At 45.7% G+C, this 20,369-nt stretch overlaps 1 protein-coding gene across 3 annotated transcripts in view; it reads right to left on the minus strand.

The window, feature by feature from the left end:
* Positions 1–2,590: 2,590 nt before the first annotated feature.
* Positions 2,591–20,369, minus strand: part of SH3BP4 (SH3 domain binding protein 4) — a 67,096-nt gene continuing 49,317 nt past the window's right edge. For all 3 annotated transcript variants that reach the window (XM_062578962.1, XM_062578960.1, XM_062578961.1), the window contains 3 exons: positions 17,669–20,031; positions 6,114–6,302; positions 2,591–5,788 (listed from right to left, as the gene is read on the minus strand). In XM_062578962.1, the coding sequence (XP_062434946.1) occupies positions 5,564–5,788; positions 6,114–6,302; positions 17,669–20,031 (2,777 nt within the window). In that variant the 3' untranslated portion in view covers positions 2,591–5,563. The remainder of the gene's footprint in view (positions 5,789–6,113; positions 6,303–17,668; positions 20,032–20,369) is intronic.

The following is a 20,369-nucleotide window of genomic DNA, read 5'->3' on the forward strand; positions in this document are numbered from 1 at the left end:
ATGCATCAGCTGAGAAAATCAGGGCATGGCTCTTCAGTATAATGCCTTCACAAAAGGAAAGCAATGAGGCCCTTTGTACAGGGACAGAGGAGCACAAACCGCTGACTGGCGGGCAGTGCCTCAGGAAAAAACCCTTCAAACCACAGAAAGCAGCATTCTCAGAAGCAGCAGAGTGGATAGCAATGGCACAAAGTCCAGCCTATGTCAGCTGGACAACAGAGCCCCCAGCGAAGAAAAAAGCTGCCCCAAGAGATATCCATCAGCAAGCGATGGCCATTGCTGGGCTGACTACTGAAAACCACCTCCTTTTATATCTGCTCCAAAGGAATTCCCCACCCCAGCACCCAGGCATCTGTTACTGGGTCAAGTGCCATCTGAATGCAAGAAAAGCCATTCATGGATCAAAGATGATGATGTTGGCACCTGAATAACCCAATGGAAAGACTGGACATTAAAGGACAGTGGCTCCAGATTCAAACATCTCCACAGGGGGTCTTAACTGTGATGGTTGAATTGATTAAAGATCCAACAGCACCTACACAGTGTCTGGACTGCAGCTAGCTCAATTTATGAGAGTGCCACAAGTTTGGAGATTGAACTGAGCAGGAGATGTGGCACAGGCTGGGCAAGGCTAAGCTGGAGCAGTGCACTGGTAATACCTCTGTCGTTCTGCTTTAGAGGCCAACATCTGCCTGAAGGTAGGGCTGCAGAAAAACTGCTTAGGCAGATAGAAAAAATCCAGTTGGGAAAAAAAGGATAGCTGAGGAGGTGAAAATACAGGGGGAAGAGAGAGCCAAAAGCTTGTTCCTTGTTTCCCAGGAAGAGTCTGGGAAGAAAAACACTCTTTTGTTTATGCCTTTTCACAACGCAAAGGGATGCCTCATACCTTGCTTAGCTCATGAGCTCCACAAAAAAGGTTATTTGATTTTTTTCTCCTGCTCTCTTTATGTTTCCCTAGGCTGGACCTTGGTTTTGGTTTGGAAATTCGGTAACATTGTTGCTGAAATTTCCAGCCTCTTCCATGAGCCATGTCAGCTTTTATCAGCACGGACATGGATTGGGCAGATGCAGCACCATAATGTGTGGGTTAAATAGCAGACCTTCCTTTGCCCATTTAGTCCCTTGTACGATAAGATCCGGGAGCATAGCACAAGCAGTTCAACCAGCACAACAGAGGTAGAGGCAACCAGATTTCGGCACTGACCTCTTCTCCTAGTGGTCTAGGTGAAGCATGTCTTGCATCTGCCCTCAGCCACTTGTGCACCAGACTGTCAGGGCAAGGCAGCACTACTATGAACTCAAATACATCTCACTGACGAGCACTCCGGGAAATGTGGACTCATGCTCTCATTGGCTGCTTATGTGCATCCTCCTGCAAGCAACAGTCTGCACCAGACTCTTCTTAGGTGGTGTGTTAGGTAAGCCTCACCAGTACCTGCAAATCCCATGTACTCTTAAACCTAGCACACAGACAACTGGGAGACAGGACTGCAGACAAGTCCTGGATTTTCTGGACCTCCAGGAATGAGCATTTTCAAACTTCAACCACAAGCAGAGATGCTTTCAGTGAAAAATATTCCAGGGAGTGTTAAGGCAGCTGGAGCTCTCTCACTTCCTCACAACCATGAGCTTTCAGGAAAACACAGTGCAACACCCACAGAGGTGTGGACAGATGGATGGGTACTAAGCAAGGCCTAACCACATCCCTCTGTACGATATATGTTCCTTGTCGTCTGAAACGAGCAGCAGTCCTGGTTCAGCAAGCTGAATGTACATCCCTGTGCCAGACTGAAAGATGCATTTGCCAAAAATTAAATCAAACCATCATGTCTATCCTTCATCCTTGAAGGATAAATACCTCAGTTTCCTGTCCTGAAATCTGAATTCAGATCACACTGATGGCACTGTGACCGCCAGCCTAAGGTGGGAGTCCAAGTCCATGTGGCTAGAGCATCAGCCTGCTGGGTTAAAAGCAACCTGGCAGCAAAGATTTGGGAATATGCGCATTATGCAATTGGCAGTTCTATGCCTTGATGTCTTCAATACAATGCTCTAATATGAGACATGGCAAAGTCTGTTTTTATGAATCCACTCACTTTGTTCAACTGTCTAAATAGCCTTGGACTAAGGATAAAATATGTTTTCTCCATTCAGAAAACAGTCAGAAATAGTCTTTGGAAGATATTGCACTACAACAAATCTTGCAAAGGGGCAACCAAATCTTCTCCCATTTAAAAAAATTTCTTACGTCTTATCTAGTGCTTGGACACAAACAGTAGCTTGGGAGGCTGGAATAGATACACTGCTAGAAAAAGTAAGTTTACACTTTGCTTTTCTCTCCTAAAACCACCAAGCTGCAGTGGAATTGTTTTCAGTGAATTCCCTCTGAAAAGGTTACGATGGAAATACAACCTGAATTGAGATTTGATCGAGATTAAAAACCAGGCTTAAGACCCAAAGAAGCGCTGGCTCTAGATGCAGAAAGCTGCTTTGAGGTACAGTTGTTCATATGGTGAAAACCTATTAAATTAATCCCACACATCAAAGCCACCCTGTGACCATGAAACAACAGTAGATGAGGTCTACTCAGTAGCACTGGAATAACAACAGCTTTAATCACAATTATTTTTTTTTCCAAAACGTTTTTCTTAAAAAAAAAAAAAAAAAAAAAAGTTAAAATTTAAGTACAATAACCAGTTACTGCACAAACTGTAGTAATGCAAAGCCCAGACCAAAGTTTTGGAGAAGGGCATGACGCTTAGTGGGCAAAAGGCGTTTGAAGGATGTACACTCAGTCCCACTACATGAGCAGAGACTGGATTTCTGATTGAGAATGGGGACAAATTAACACAGCGATTAGTTCATGGATCCCCAAATGTGATGCTGAGCTCATGTGGTTCTCAGGAAGGGTGAGGGCAGATGCATACAGCAGAAGAGCTGAGCATGGTATCTTTTAGGCTGCCATTGAAATGTTAAGCTGGGTGTACAGGGTACTTGAGGTAGTTAGAAAAAACAAGGGGGAAAACAAAATGCTGAAATTATTCAGGGATGTCCCTAACTTGTCAGAACTGCAGGAGACTAAAACTTCTGCCCTGGGGAGCTAATGGCTGCTGAGGAGACAAGCAAGGCCTTTGCTCCTACCTCTTTCCTTGTTTGCCTCAAGCAACCTGGCCTGGCTCAAGCCCTCAAAGAGCCTCAGCCAAGCGTCAGTGAGGTTGTTCTGCAGAGCTCTGGACCAGCACAGCTCTGTTCGCAGGACCAAACCTCATATAGTACAAGCCTTTCAAAAAGCAAAAGCCAATATTTGGGTAAAGCATATGAGAAAAACTGCATGGCATGTCCATGAGCTGGTCTGTTAGCAGATCCGCCTGTCAGCATGTGCTCAACCTTTCTCTTACAGGAAGTTTTCCTCATTGCAAAGGAGATTTTTGCTTGATGCATGGAAAACATGCTCTTATGGTGGCCTATTCTTGTAGATAAAAAGCAGATACATCGTGGGCTCAGGTGCCTGACAGACCCTATTTCTGTGCTACAGTAAGTTGCATAGGAAACTCCTTAAAGCCCCTGAGGAGAAAGTAAGGTGCTATTTACTTTTTGTCAGGTCCAGTGAGTGCAACTGTTTCCAGGGACCTGTTTTGGGGAAGAGGATATGAGAGCAGACAGGCTGCTTTTTGCAAGAGGACCATTCCCTTCAGAGACTGTCCTGCTAGCATGACCCACTGATGTACCAAGAGCCCATTAAATACCCATGTACTGCCCGGACCAGGCTTATTGCATCAAGCTGCCTGTATCTTAGGTCACAGGGAGAAGACACACGATACGAGCCAGCCAAATTGTCCCAAGCACAGCTCTAGCAGGGGAGCTAATGTCACCTGCAACTTCCTAAGCTTTGCAGTGGAGAAACAAAAGACTAAGGTTACCATCTCCTGCACCTGGCTGATAAATGCCCATCCTGCTTGGCAGCAAGGCCACAGTAACCCGTTTCTTGTGTGCTCCTACTAGTATAAAACTCTGGGATTTAAAAGACATATCTTTCCCAATTTTGAGGTTTTCTTTTTTTGGATCGACATGAAAAAAAAAAGCATCCTTAACAACTAACCTTTCTGTGGTAGCAGCATTTTGCTATAAAGGAACTTTGCACTTAAAATAAAGTGATCTTTCTGTGCAAAAATATTTTCCTCCCATCTAAAATATTCCAAAGCTGGGAAGCAGGAGGAAGGAGGAGGTCATTCAAAAGCGTTAGCTATAAAAAGAAGGGGAAAGAAGGGGAAAGGTATGGGCACTTAGTGCCACATAGTACTCAGTGGCACCGGCTTTATACCAAAGAATCTTTACATGTTAAATTGGAATTCAGTAGCCTTGAACAGCCCAATTCAAAGCCCGCTGAAATTAATGGCAATGAGCATTAAGTTGCACAACAGATCTCCAGTGAATAACAAGTCCCCAGTGAGTTTTGGATTGGATTTCAAGTTAGGTGAGACGGTGAGACATTTTCTCTTTTTCCTCTTTTTTTTTTTTTTTTTTTTTTTTTTTTGTAAGGGCTACGTAGATTACAACAACTCCTTCTGCTCTTCTGGCCACTGCCCCAGAACATGAAGTCCAGGTGAGAGGTGTCCAAGCACAGTTTACCGCAATAGCAGGGTTAACCATTCCCAGCATCTTTCCAGCCTCTATCACAAGGCAGCAAGGAGCAGGTCTCTGTTGAACCAAAACTCTCTCCAGCTTCTTCCAGACATCCCCTGCAGCAACCAGCTGGGATGAACTATCACCTCAGCCAGCTGTGAGGGGCCACACCAATTCTCCCAGTTAAAAATGGTACCTGTGCATTTGAAAATAGGCAATGAGCATCTCTCCATCCACAAAAGATAAAATGCATGTTTGCAAGTACATTAAAAAAAAAACAAAAAACAAAAACAACCAAAAGGGTCATGGGGCCTATGGACAAGAAAAAGAAAAAGCTTCTTTTCAGTGTAAGAGGCTTGCTGGGTTGAAGACATCCAAGATGATTTGGTGTTTTACAGAGTCATGCCTGATGGTTAGCCAAAGTCTTGACAGCAGAGGTGGGGAGAGGGCATTCACTGTGCTTTGTCTTAAGTATATATTTATATGATTCATGTTCATCTCAAAAGCGATAATTTAAAAGCAGTTTCTACAACATTAAAAACAGCAACAACTTCTCCCTAAAGAGGTTACAACCTTTACTGCTCATTAAAAAATTAAGATTTTTAATTGCCTAAAAAATGTGTCCTCTTTTTGTGATCCTTCCCTCCCACTTCCCTCTCCACCCCTTGCCAGCTTTAAATTTTTTAATAGAAATAGTCTAACCGGTATCAATTCTCTACAGCATAGAAAAAATATCTACTCTGGGTGCCTTCTCACTAGGAGAGCTCCTGCTGATTTCCAGTCCTGGTGAGAACTTGCAAACTTTGGCCTCTTAAAACCTGGGGAGAGTAATCTCCACTTATTTTTAAAACCAACTGCTAAAAAAGGGGGAAAACGCAGAAAATAAAGACACCACCAACAAACGAGATGTGGAAGAATGAATCGTTCCAGGAAACCCCACTTAAATGGCAAAATCTTCATGGTCTTGTGGGCTGAAGGCAGCTGCCCGAAGCATGTCCAAGGAGTTGACGAGGATCAGCGTGCCAGTGAGATGCTTCCAGCGCTTGGTGATGGGGTTCTTCATTTTGTCCAGCCCTATGTGCAGCTCCTGAATCACGTCACGGTAGCTATCCCCGATCTGGCCACTCCAGGTGAGCAGGAAGTCATATGCTGGTTTCCACATGGCCTGCATCACACAGGAGAGAGGGAAGGAGAAAAGCAGAGCTGAATGCAAAGCTCAGGTTCTCAACAGTTTGCTCTGGCAGCTGCTTTTCACTGTGTTTGGAACAGAAAAGCCAGCAAGCGAGTAATACTATCCCCAACATGCAGTGATCTCCGAACAAACATATTCCAGGTAAAAACACCCCAGAATGTCCTCAGCATATTAAAATCCCATTTATTCCCTAAAGGCACATCATAAGAGCATGCTGAAGACATCTGGAGCAATGGCAACAAGCAAAAACAACCTCAGAAAATGAAACCCTTCAACACTGAAAACCATCCACTCTCACCTCACTATCCACCACCCCCGTTTTATCCCGGTGTGGGGCCTCGTAGGCATCCATCTGCTGCTTGGAGACCTTGACTAGCTTCTCAGCAAGCTCCCTCCAGCGCTGGGCCACCTCCACAGCTGTGGTCAGCAACACGAAGTCCTGAATGAGCCTCACGACCAGCCCCTGACAGTCCATTTTCAGCAAGGCCTGCAGGACCATCATGAAAAATCAAACAGAGAGGGTCAGGGAGGATGGCAAAAGGCATGTTACCCAGGGATTACTCAAGGAAATCTCTCAAGATGTTACTCCCAAATCCTCCCACCTCCTTTATGGCAACAGCTGGTGAAATTAGGCCAACAGACTCAACAGAGCTGTAATCTCATTAACTGAATAAGGTACCCTACCCTGGTTCAATGTGGTCTGTAGCCTGGGCTGGCCAGCATAACTTTATTTTCCAGGCAATCACTCAAGATGCTCAGTCCCCACATAAGCAATTTAAAGCATCTCAGAGCTGAGAAAAACAGATGCCTTTAATCAAGGTAATTAATCCAATGTGATCAATGCAGCTTGCATCCCCAAACCTGGAGAACTGTCCCTTCGCTACAGGCAGCAAGAGGGCCCAAGGATTTTCCCTGAGCAGCCATGGGTTAAACCGAACATTCTGGGACAAGGTCTGGACAGCAGTCCTGGGAGAAGATAAGCCGGGGTGAGACCCAGGTGAATGGCCAGTTTGGAGCATTTTAAGACCTGACCACAGTGGTTGCTTTGCTTGAGATGCTCTTACTCCTTTCACTGCCACTGCCCCTTCCTTAGTCAGTTCAGAAACTATCTCCTTAAGTCATTTATTGATTAAAGTGCAAATGGCTCTGAAGAGCCGGAGAGAAGAAAATGCTTCACCTAGGGAGACCCACAGCAGGAACAGGTTTCCATAGAGCAGTGACTTTAGTCAGGAATAAAGGACAGAGTGGGTTTGAAAATCTGCTGAGGATTGCTATCTTTGGTAATAAAATCACATTCATGTCTGCTCAAAATGAAAAACAGGTTACAATAGCAGAAACCTATGATACGGCTTTGGAAATGAAGGGTTTAAAGGCAACTATCAGGCCACAAGACCTGACCAACAGAATTGACATCTAGCTGACTGAAGGCTCTCCAATGTTTGCCAGAGTCAAGCGCTTGTAATGCAACAACATTAGGACCAAACCCTATCCACGGAAAAAGTCACCTCTTGAAGGTCAAGTGGCTATTGAAATGTATTTGAAATCAAGAAACAAGCATCCCTTTTTAAAAACACCAAAACAAAGCAGGCAAACCAAAGACTATCCCTTGGGGGATAGTTTACCACCCAGAAACATTTAATCATTCCTCACCTCCCTCTATAATGCCTGCCCTGGGAAGGCAGTCATTTCCACAGGTTAATCCTGGGCTATAAAAAGGACTTCCTCACTACATCTTCTATTTTGCTGCCGTTCTGCTTTGTCAAGTACCCTCTTGTTTTTATATTGCTAAGCGCTGGAGCCAAGGAAAGAGCAGAATTAGGACTGTGGGTCCAGGATGCCAGAACACAAAGGATGCCACCCAGCATTTTAACAGGGGATCTCATTTTACCAAATGCAAACTACAGCTCCAGGATAAAGAGGGCAAAACCCCGAATCACTGACTCTCATCAGGTATGAGGAGTAGCAGTATGACACCCATCATACCACTACTGACACAGCGGTACTATTATAGCTATCACAGCTGCAGAACTGGGGAGAAATTCTCCGAACATGTCAAGAATCCTCCTCCTTTCTCCTGCTAATACCTCTCTTTTTCATTTCAAACCTGCTTTAGCAAGCCTGTGTCAGGCATTGGCATTTAGGCATTAGGATGCACAATCAGTGAGCATCCAAGACAGGGTTAATGCCAATTCTCAGGGACAGTAGCAAACAGCTGGGAGAAGAGGGTAACATCTGAAACGATTCCAGCAATTTGCAAAGCAAATATATGTCGATTCCCTTATCTGTTTCCAGCTTACTGCAAAGCAAAGCAGGGCTCGAATCTAATTATGGCTGTGGACCAGCATTAGCTTTTCAAGCACGGTGCTTACATGGGCTTCCTGTATTAGTGAGAGAAGTAATAAACCCTCGTGTTAAGCAAGCAAAGGAAAAAACATTTGAAGAGCGTTATTTTTTTTTTAATGTGCATTAAAAAAGCATTTACTTCTGTGTTGTACTCATAACTGCCTCTGTAGAGGACTCTTCAGTCTGGCTCTCTGGCAACAGAACCTTAATGAACAACCCATAGATTCACTGCTCTCTCATCTGGAGCAGGAGGGCTCAGATGATCCTACAGAGGCAAAGGATTGCACTCTGGAGTCCTCTCTGAAACCACCAGGCAGCAAGCACAAACCACTACAAATCATATAAATGATGCAACAGTACCATGCCCCCTCTGCACACTCTTCTAGTCACACGTGATGGAGCTCATTTCCAGCTGCTCAGCTGCAGTTTTGGGTACAATCAGCTGTCCCTGGTCTGAGTTGGACACAATTTGCTTCTCAAGGCTAAAAATGAAAACACACCTCAGCTTGCCAGGAAAAGAGGCAAAAAGAAGTAATGTTGTGGAGAAAGAGCAGGGAGGACAGAAAAACCCATCTTCTTGGGAAACCTAGGCTAAACCACCACACCCAGGCAACTTTGGCCCTGGTGTTGTGGAGAGAGGCTTGCTCAGCCCGCTGCACGTTCAGGCACAGGCTGACATGGGGGACGAGACATCTCCCGTTGCATACAACCAGGACAAAATCACCCTTTTTTAGAGGTCTCAGTGAGACAATTGAGGGGCAGGAGCTTGTTACCCATTTGGTGGACATGATGGGAGAAAAAGCACTGAAGAACTGATAGGACGTGACCCCCAGCGCTGCGAGACTCAGCCAGCTTACAGTAAATGGGGCAAGCATCTGGTGCTGTTTCGCAGACAGGTTAATCGCCGACGGACAAACGCCAAAAATGATCTGGTATTTAGCAAACAGTAGAGCAAGCAAACACTACAAGAGAGACACTCTTTATCTCTTCCTGGAGTCAAAGGAGGTAGGAGGCAGCAACTGCTCCCCGCGGAGCAGCCTGCTAATTGCAGACAGTGCCAAAGAACAGGCAGATGCGAAGCAGGGGCGTGCACCAGGACATTGGGGAAAAGGATCCAACAACCAGTTCTTGCAGTGCTCTTGGTAAAGCCCCACTTGCCACTGCCTGGAAAAGGCTCCTCAGTACGTCACTTGGCTGCGGACAGCCAAAATAAATTGAAATTCAGGGAAGTAGAGACGCACATGTTCCAAAACGGTAACCAACGCGTTAATAAACACATTTGACTAAGCCGTTGTGGATATTCCTCCTTGGATAACAGGGGGGATGATAGGTTTGAAGAGCCTTTTTAAATGATAGCTTTTCTTGCTGGCCACTATGAACAAACTGTAACTAATGAGTTAAAAGGGCTGGCGCTGGTGGGGTTAGTGCTGCAGAAGACAGATACTCTGGGTCTTTCTGCTGCTCACAGTAAACAAGAAAATGTCACTGAGTAAAGCAACTGTGAGCCATGTAACTGAGCAATGTAGAATGACTCAAAGCAACAGATTTGAGAGAGACAAATTGCTCCCTTCAGCTCAGCAGGTTAACTCTGAAACCTACAGACAACAATGGAAAAGCCTGCTGTGTTCACTTTACCTCTGGTTATCTTACCTGGGAAGGCTCTGCAGGTATATGCTGGGGGTAAAACACTGCCAGAATGGTGTGGGGAGGGGATACAAAGAGAAGGAAGAGCTATGGCATTCGCAGAGAGCGAGGTGGCAGAGAGGGCAGGGCTCGCCAGTCCGGCACATGGGCCTCCCTGCTGCCTTTCTGGGCTCTGTTCTCATCTCTGTGATGGCCCACAGCAATGCAAGACCCCGATACTCCTGGTATTTGGCTACTTCCCCCCAACCCAGTCCAGCACAGAGCTCAAGGACGAGCCGCACACAATCAGGCCCATGCTCACTCTGCTGCAGAGAGGCCAGGAACATCCTTGCTTTGTCTGCCCCACTGCAGGAAGCTTTTCTGAACAGCAGAAACCAGGGAGCTGGGAGTATCGTGAGCACTAGAAGAGCCAGGGAAAATGAGGGAGAGCAGATGGTGGCAAAGCTGTGCAGGAACAGGGTGAAGAAAGAGCTGAATGGGCCTGGAGGCCCTTCAGGAGAGACTGGGCACAAGGCCACGGAGGGATGGAGCCTCTGGCTCAAATGTCAAAGCCAAAGCAGGGAACTAGCGGTAACGATGAAATATTTTTCATCTATACACAAAGGAACCTCCACAAAAGCCCATAGTGCAGTAGGGTCTTCTAGGGACAGTAAGGAGCAACTTCAGTCGTCAAATGCAGACGTGCCAGACAATTCCTGGCTGGTTCACAATTCATCCTTTTTGCCACAGAAATACACAAATTATGAGCAGGCTCAGGGCTCTTTTGAAAGCCGTGACTAGCCCAGCTGGGATTAGCAGGGTTCACAACAGAGTTTAATCCTCCAGCAGGCGCTTTCGGGATTATGCTATAATTTTTGTTCCATCTTCCTCACTCACCCTACGCAAGCCTCTCAGGATAGCTGCACGCGCGTGCGCGTAGACACACACACACACACACACACACACAGAGTTTGCACAATCACTCCCTTCCCATATTGCCACTGCTATAAAGCTATGCATTGTCAATGCTCTCTGAAGTATTCATCAGTCCCAGAGAGCCTCCAAGCCTGCTCCACCAGCTGAGCACGCAACATAGCAAAGATGGTTTGATATTCAAATTCCATTTCAAAGTGGCACAGAAAAACCTATACTTAAAATGCATCTAGGGAGGTAGAATTTGCATTTCAGCTCTGAAATGCAGAATCTCATTTTCCATTCTCTAATCATGGAAAACATCATCGAAGTAAACATGGCGCTGGGAACCCTGAGGGGGTTTCAGTGCAAAGCTGAGGAAAAAGACTAACAAATGCCAGTTGTTCTGTGCAGTTTAGGGGTTGACAATTCTACATGCACACCCCTTTTGCCCCCCGGTTTTGCTTATTTGTCTTAGCTTATGCAAGAAGAAAGCAAAAACCAAAGGGAGCAGGCAGATACAGAGACTGCTTACATGTGTGTGGCTACCTCAGGCAGCCCATTCTACACATGCACAGTTGCAGAAGGCCAGCCACGGCACGCTTACGGCTCCCTTTTACAAGTGCAGTTGTCTTGGTCCAACTCAATGGCCATCAGGCCCTAACCTCTCTTGCACATGCATGCATGCAGTCTCCCATGGCCTAAAGCTAGCCTTGACACTCGTTTCTCTTGGCAGTTTGGTGAAGCCCTTTGAACTTTTGGTACCTCCTTCTTCCTGGCCTTCAGTGAAACTGAGGTGTAAAACTTTTTCTTCTTTGCCCCAGCAGGGTAAAATGATGCAAAAATCATTCACACCCACCAAGTGAAGCACAAGAAGGAAGTCATTATGGAAATGGACTTTAATTAGCTAATGATTTCTTAAACAGCATTTAACTTGGAAAGCACCCTGGAGAGCCCAAGTGTTATTACACATTAATCAACGTCTGAAACTTTTCTAAGGCAGCGTTTGGGTGGTGGTGGGGAATGGAGGAGGAGATGGCGGTTATAGGAAGCAGCAATATTTAGTATCCTATTAACTACCACAGGAATGCATGAGAGGGCAGGGATTGGGATTTGAGTTAAAAGCTGAAGGAGGAGAGGTCTTCAGGGAAGTGCGTGGCAGAGGAAGCATCCCCGCAGCAGAATATTGCTGGAAGAGACTGTGGTCCCATTCAGCAGCTCCCATCTGGCTCATACATGCCATTGCAGCAGTCATACACCCCTCAAACCACTGTGCTACACATTCACCATTGTCAATGAAATTATTTCTGCCTAACACATTAAGGTGCAGGCTCTGTAGTAGAGCAGTTTCCTTGAACACAGTGCCCAGCGAAGGTCCAGGGGTGCTGAAGGCATCATTTCATTTGAAAAGACATTAAGTGCTGCACTCTCAGTGGGCTTGGAAAGGTAGTGGATGCTCTAGCCCTCTGAGCATCTTCATAGCCCTATGCTGGACTCTCTCCAGTAGCTCCATGTCTCTCTTGTACTGGGGAGCTCAGAACTGGACATAGTACTCGAGATGATGCCTCACCAGGGCTGAGCAGAGGGGCAGGATCACCTCCCTCAGCCTGCTGGCAACACTCTTCCTAAGGCACCCCAGGATACCATTGGCTTTCTTGGCCACAAGGGCACATTGCTGGCTCATGGTCAAGTTGTCATCCACCAGCACTCCCAGGTCCTTCTCTGCAGAGCTGCTTTGCAGTGGGTCAGCCCCCAGCTTGTACTGGTGCCTAGGGTTATTTTTCCCTAGGTGCAGGACTCTGCACTTGCCCTTGTTGAACCTCAGGAGGTTCCTCTCCACCCAGCTCTCCAGACTGTCCAGGCCTCTGTGAATGGCAGCACAGCCCTGAGGTGTATCAGTCACTCCTCCCAGCTTGGTATCATCAGCAAACTTCCTGCAGCGGCACTCTGTCCCCTCATCCAGGTCATAATCCTACATCCTACAGAAAAATTCCCACCAACTTCAGTGCGGCACTTAGGTAAGTTCCTTATGAGAATATCTACATATGCAGGTGGGGATGTGCTCCCCTAAATGCAGAGAAAAGGCAGAAGATGGCTTCCACCTTGGACACCAAGTCAGCACTGCACAGGCACTACGACCAGCCAGTAGATTGCTTCTGGATGCAGGAGCAATGGGGGACTAGTATAAGCAACTTTTGGCTGGCCTGCTTCACCCATGCTAAGTCCAGGCAATATACATCCTACACTGAGGGAGATTAAGGGGACCCAGAGCTATTCAGGTCCATCAGCAGCTGTTTAGGGGTCTGGACAAACTATGAACAAGAAAATATCTTTATCCCTCCAATGCTTCTGAGCAGTGTCTTTTGGTAGGAAAAGGCAACACACAGATACCTGCAGTCACAGCAAATGGATGGAAAACAGACTGGGGGAAAAATTAGCTTTTTCTGTATGAACTTTAGAAGTAGTCTGGAGGAGAAAAAGCTAAATAAGTTCTGCAATCTCTGCTAACATACCTAGTGGCACCAATATTTTCCCCTTCAGCAGCATTTCTTGGAAAGGATGAAAAATGCAAGGCTGTATAAAAACACTATTGAAAATCCAGAGGGAGAGAAATGCTGCATCCCATCACACGTTTAACTCCAGCTCCAAAGGACCAGGTAATGTAGTCACCGTATGGCAAGTTGGGTCTTGTTTCTCAAATGAAACTTGGCATGTTTCCATGTAGCAACTTGAGTGTATTTGATTATGCGGCGGTAGGTGAGTAACATTTACAAAAGCACCCAGGTGTTTTTTTTTCTCGTAAGTCTGAAACCTATGGGGTTTTTGCATGCTGAAAGCTTGCAAACTCTAATGGAGTTTCCCCCTGTCATCTGGGCTGCAGTAACTGGCCACAGGGGTGCTTTCTGTACATGTGGGAGAAACAAATTACCTTAAAGCTCTTCCATGGAGATGTAAGCAAACACACTTTTCCCACAGCCAATTACTATGGCCTGGCTGGAATGAGGTTTGCCTGAGATGTTTTTGGAGAAAGTACCTCTTCCCCGATGGGAGCAGAGCTTAGAAACAAGGCTTATTTGTGAGCACAGTGGACAGTTAAGAACTGAGCACAGTGCAAGCATCTCTGCCAACCTGAGCAGGTAATACTGTCCATAATACTGTTAAAGGACATAGCACATGCAGGCCCTGTTGAGGCACCACTCGGCAAAGTGCAGTCTTCCTGAGTAGTGAGAGGCATAAATGCAACTCAAAGCATCTTGCAAATTTGGGATTTTAATTATTACAGGGTTTTTTAGTAAGGCAATCTGTGTGTTGTCTGCTTTTGAAAGGCAGAGAGGAGAGGAGGGGTATAGCTCTCTTTCTGATGTGGTGACTAATTTCTGAAGAAGGTTCTCCTCAGTTACCTTCACACACTGCTGCTAATGCTAGGATGAAAAAAAAGGGAGAAGAAAAAAGTTAAACACAGCTTACTTATTAACTAGCCCTCACGACAGGGCATGTCATTCACTTGGGAGGCTTTTCTACGCTTGGCTACTGGTGGATACTTCTGTAAGCATGATTTTGTGCAATCAACATCGAAATCTAGATAAGCCTGCTTACTATTCCCCCCCTCCTTTGAAATGAGGCACCCAAATTTAACATGAAATGGCCAGATCAGAGTTTAATCCAACCAGTTCTTCTCACCAGCAAATGCCGAACAGCAAGTCCACTTGTTAAATAAAATCAGATTTAAACATAATAAAAGAATATTACCACTCAGTTGTCGTCCTCTGAAACACCTATTTATTTATTTTTTTAAGATTGTGCTTAATCTAATTTCTCTGGAAGTTAAGGAGGATTAGACAGCAGTGAGCTCAGACTCACAAAGATCTCACACAGAATAGGAAACAGAGTCAGTGTTCAGCGTTAATCTCCAGTTGAATAAGGAAAATAAAACGTGCTCTGGGATTCTGCACTAGGTGCATCCCTTTGGGAGCAATATGTTTTTCAGGCAAGTAATGGCTCTCCTCTTGAGTTAGCTGGTTTGTGAGCATCTAGAAAGCCTAAACTTTCTGTTCCTCTACCCATTTAGATCTGGCGCAGCTTTTCCATGACCCACAGATTGCCTTTGATCCTCGGAGACAAGACACCGTAATGCTTACGACAGGTTTTCAAAGCAGTAAGGCAAACAGCAAAAAGCCCTTGAAGTATTTAGCAACGGAAATATGTATTTCACCCTGTCGTTCACTGAGGCTATTGCTTCAAGGACCAAAACCTGCTTTGAAGGAACCACAGGGCTGCTTCCAAGGCCAGAAACCAGCCTCGACTGCAGCCTTCGCTCCAGCCAGAAGAGATGAGCTTTGGCAAAACACGGGATTGGACATAGTTGTGCCCAAAATGCATTGATTTCATTCTGCATATGGATTGGAGATGCAAACCATCACCTCAAGCTTCACTTGGAGGTGCAGCAGGCAAGCGCACGTGGCAGCAGCACAAAGTCCTTCCTAGCAGGCTGCGAGGGGAGACATGGGCTACAGACTCAGCTCTTCCCTTATGCTCCTCCTAAGCTCTCTTCCTATCTGCCTGTTACTCAGGTGTAACTAGTGTCCATGCTCTGCTACAGCACCATTTGGGGCTGGCAGGACAATATGGCTATAGTTGATCCCTTTTAAGCAGATCTCACCTCATGAAGGTTTTCACTTACAAGCTACTTCTACCTCTACCTCTCAAACATAGCATCTGGCCACTGAGGATTTTAAATGTCTCCATGAGACACTTTGGCATTTTGTTACTGCCTTTTTTATTCAGTCTTTATAGACATTCTTCAGAACAAATGGATGGGAACACGCTGCTCCATCCACAATGCCAAGCCCAGTGTCCAGCTAGCCTGCAGCTGCCTTCAACAATGGGAGAAAAGAAAACACATTGCACAGCGGTATTTTTCCTTCCTGGATGGCCTTGAAGACTAAGAAACAACTGCATATGACGGCAAGAACCCCTAAAAAGCAGCAGTACTGGTGATATTGCCTGGAGTCTGCAGCCAAAACAGCCCTATCAGCCACAAATTGCTACTCACAAAGCAAGGTTACCTGCACTCTCCTCTAATCTCGATTTGGCCAAATCAGTGATTGCAACCCAGCAGATCCTTGACACAGTGACTGACCTATAGTTTAGAGCAATCATGGTTTTTGGGCCACTAAAATGGCTAATCACGCCAACTGACATCTGCAAAGAACGGGAGCCTCTCTGAAGAGGTGGAACCCTCAGGTTTTAAAGCTCGCCGCAACACCATCCTCCTTCCTTTCCCAACTCCATCAGACTAGCATGAAGTTCCCTTCAAAAAGGGGTAAGAATCCAGCCGAACTTGGAAGAAAACTGGTCTGGCCTGCCACAGGAGCACAGGGGAACCAGCAATATCCTCCAGTAATTACAGCCTAAGCTTTTGAAGTTCCCTAGGCTCCCTTGAGCAGTTCAATCCTGTACTTTAACGTACTTACCCTAAATGAACACGCACAACAACAGCTCCAGTGATCACTTTAATTGCAATGTAACAGGTGTGAGTCACACCTTCCAGAAACTACCTTCTCATTTTCCACACTGACACCAAAAGTCAAACAGGGCTTCTTATAAAGTTATTAATTCTACTGCACTATTAGGCTGAGGAAATAAATCCACAAGTAACCCCTTGAACATGCTAGATAGGATTTCCATGAGTAATGAATGGCTTCACACTCTTCATAATGTCTTGCACCTAATATTCAATCCTCAAAATTCACCATTCTTATTAAACGGAAGCAGTGATATGACTCATTTCATTTAGCTCCAGTCCTTTTTACCCAGGTTACTCATTGATATTTTCATAACTTCATTTTGCACGCTGCATGTTCTTGCACTGCCCATGCACATCACTGCCAAGAGAAGTTTTTGCTATTCTATAATTAAATTGGCCTTTTAAAACACATGATTTGCTATAACCCAGTTATCTGCTTCTGCAGGAGAGACTGTTAAAAGTCAAGAGCTGCAAATCTCTTTGAGTCAGTAAGTCCTGTCTTTTCTTTGGCTTATTTCCTATGATATGTTAGGAATTGTCCTCATGAGGATGATTTCTCGTAAGAGACTTCCTAACGGCATCTCAAGGATACTCACAGACAGCACTTCACCCCAGAGGCCAGTAGAAAGCCTTTTAGGACATAAGGCAGGCAGGTATTTTAGACAATTTGCAAACATGATCCACAGCTGAATACAAAGTATCCTAATTCAAAGGTGTCCTTGGTTTAGATGTCACTCAAGGACCAGGTAGATCCAGAAGGATCAGACATCATCACTATTATGATTATTAAAAAAAAACCCAATAATTTTAGGTTGCCTCATAAAGATGCAGCACCCATTCTTCACAGTAGCCATAAATTCCTCTCCAGCACGCTTTGCTCTACTTAGTGATGCAAAATCATGTGAATCAAGAGGTGGCTTACCTACTGCAATATAGGAATAGCTTTTATGTTTCTTGCCCTTTTCTAGTTTTCTGTCCTGTCACCGGTATTGCCATGACAGCCAAAAGCTTCATCACAGATATTGTTATCACATCTGGGATGAAGGGACTAGCAACTTTCAAGTGATTCCTTTAAGCATGCCTCATTTACATACCCCTAAGGACTAATATGTCCGTGCTCACTTGAGTGCTCTGAAAATACTGGACCGAAATGACCACTGATGTTGAATGGTTTCAGATTAGCTACCTTAGCAGGTCTGTCTGCTCCCCCAAAACAATGTGGATGTATTTTGTGCAGCAGGGCTCTCATTTACAGACATCGTATCTTTAAACTTGCCAACACATAATCACAGGGCAGAATTTTCCACCTGACTGTGCTGAATGGGCTGCAGAAGACCTTAAAATACATTTCATTTTTGCACATTGAGTAAGGAAACTTCCAGCTCCTGTTCATACTGATCGCTCTGAATACATCACAGAGAATATGCCCCAGTAGACATTGGACTCACCGTCATCAGCTCCTTCTGGAAAGATTTCCTATCCTTGTTCTCAGTGTTGTTGCAATCTTCCTTCAGCTTCTCCAACACGGAGGCCACTCGCTCTGGCTCACTGTCCAGCTCTGCTCTGCAGAAAAACGTGAGTGGCAGGTTCAAATACCCCAGCGCATCGGCAAACGACCGCCAGCTGCTGAGGTTCTCCATGAGCAGAGTCCTCACTGAGGCATAAATATAGGTTAGAAATTTGCAGGGTCTCAGAATTTGCTCAAGCAACAAGCTAGTAGTGAGATCAGGCCCGGTGAAATAGCTGGGTTTGACCTTCCCAACCACAAGGACATTTTTGGTGTGCACAAGGCCTATTTTCCCCTGGTAGTAGCCAATGTACCACTCCTTTGTCCACAGCTGCCCTTTCAACCTGATCTTCTCCTCACTGAGGAGGGCTATGACGTCTCCTTTCTTGTATTCCAGCAAATAGTGGTTTTTATTTTGCCGCACCACAGTTTTCAGCAGTTTGCCATACCTCAAGCTCAACACTGGCCGGTCCTGAAAAACTGGGTACTTGGCAGTGGCAGCCAGAGGTGAAAGGATGATCTTACCAACCTCATTCTTCTTGAGGAACCGCCTCTGCCCTGTGGGTTTGATGGCACTTTTAGGAGGCGGCTGAGGCGTCTGGACACAGAACTGGGTCAAAATGGCATCCTTGTCATCCTTGACCTGTATCCTCAGTGTAAAGTCCGAGAGCTCATTGGGATCATGAGACGCGATGGGAAAAATAAGGCGGCTGACCTTGCCCAGCTTCATCTGGAAGCCTCGCACAATTTTGGCTTGCTCACTAGCTTTTACCTCATAGTTGGTCATGTTGGAGAACATGCAGATTTTGAGGTCCTGAGGCCGAGACAAAGTGAACTGATGTCTACCCCAAAGCTGCAGAGCAACGGGAGCAGGATTGTGAGCCTGTCGTGTGACCTCATTCACCAGGAGAGTCTTGGGTGCACATTCATGCCCAAACACAGCCACGACAGTTTTAAAGGAAGGGTGGATGTGTTTCGGGCCATAAACACCAATCGTGATCTTCTTGCTGATGTAATCCCATACAGTGTAAGGGTAGAGGATGTTCTGCCCTTGGGCTACGGCTGCGATGTACATGCAAGGCTCCAGATTCTCCAGCTGGACTTGTATTGTGTCCCCATATGAATAGCTCAGCTGCATTGGTGTGTATGGCCCCTCTTTCATGTCGCTCCGCAGGCACTGCAATCCCACCAAACTCTTGCTCATGATGTCATTCTTGACCTCTGCTGACACCTTCATCTCCAGAATGATGAAGGTTTTCACCTCCATATTGCTGAGTTTGATCTGCAAGACCGGACTGATGGTGCTGCACTTGTCACTATTCAGCTCCAGTGGCGGATCCAGCATCGCTTTCATGGAGATCTGCTGTGTTTCCCCAGGGCACACATGACCCTCTGGCACATGGATGCTGATATTGGTGTCTGGAAGCTGAACAGCTCCACCAGAGCTATCCAGTTTGCAGACAATGTTGGTCTCCACAGGTTGTGTCTGACCCCAGCCAGGATTTTGACCAAGCAAATCCAAGTCGTGGCAAGACCGGGCCAACTTCCTATGATTCAGCCACGCGGTCCTAAAATCCTCCCGGCTCTGGAACTGCTCTGGAGTGGGAGACTTCAAGCCGCTGAAGAAACCTGATGACGTCGGAGTGTCTGACTTTGCTTGAAGAACAGACAGCTCAGACAAACTGTAGGAGCGTTTGCTTCTGAAGAAGGGATTGTCTCGTTTCGCAGTCTGTTCCAGCTCCAGCCTGTTTGTAGATGGAAACTCATCGAAAATGTTACCCATGCTGCTATTAGCAGCTGAGCTGGAAACTGCTGAATTAGGAGCTCCTGTGTCAAAGAGCAGCAAGTCAACAGCAGCTTTGGAGTTGGACTCATAGTCAGAACTGGGCATTGTTTGCAAATTCCCGTTAAGAAATGGGTTCGTCTGGACTCCATTCAAGAAAGGATTGTTATTGTAGGTTTTGGCAGAGTTTCTTTTCACATCAGTCCATTCTCCAAGCAGGTCCAACTCCTTGACTCCCTCGTCAGGGCTCTCCAGTAGATTGTCTATCATCCCACTGTCTGTTAAGGAAGAGTTGCGGTAGTTTACAGGCTGGACATAGGAGGAAGGGATGTAACCCATTTCTGTAGTGTTGTGAGCATACCACCACTCGCCTCCTGATGTGTCTAAGACATAGAGGTGGTCCCCCTTGGAGAACTTCAAAGTGGTGAAATTAGTTGGACAGTAATCTTTGATTGCTATTACTTCCTTTGCATTTCCAAAGGATGTGGGATTGTCAATCAACAAGGCACTAGGCGAAGGCACTGCAAAGTAAAGAAGAAAAACAGCAGTGTAAGCAATCAACAAGAGTCACAAGTTATTTACAAGCATTTATTTCAGGTAAGCAACCCATGCTACTTTAGCCAGTAAGGCCAAGTTAGTTTTATATATATCTTTAGGCTTGAGAGACTATTCTTCCCTCTAAAATCTTCAAACAAAAAGTCTCTCTCCACTGCTTTTGATGTATCTGTAATGGTGCAAGAGAGAATGTCTTCTCCAAAGAGATCGTAATCTAATAGGTCAAACATCAAAGCAACTGGGCAGAGGAGCAAGAGCCAGATAGGAGAGGAAGCAATTTGTTACAGCCCCATCATAGCAACAC

Source organism: Rhea pennata, chromosome 6 (genome assembly GCF_028389875.1).
Source record: "Rhea pennata isolate bPtePen1 chromosome 6, bPtePen1.pri, whole genome shotgun sequence".
Lineage (NCBI taxonomy): Eukaryota > Metazoa > Chordata > Aves > Rheiformes > Rheidae > Rhea > Rhea pennata.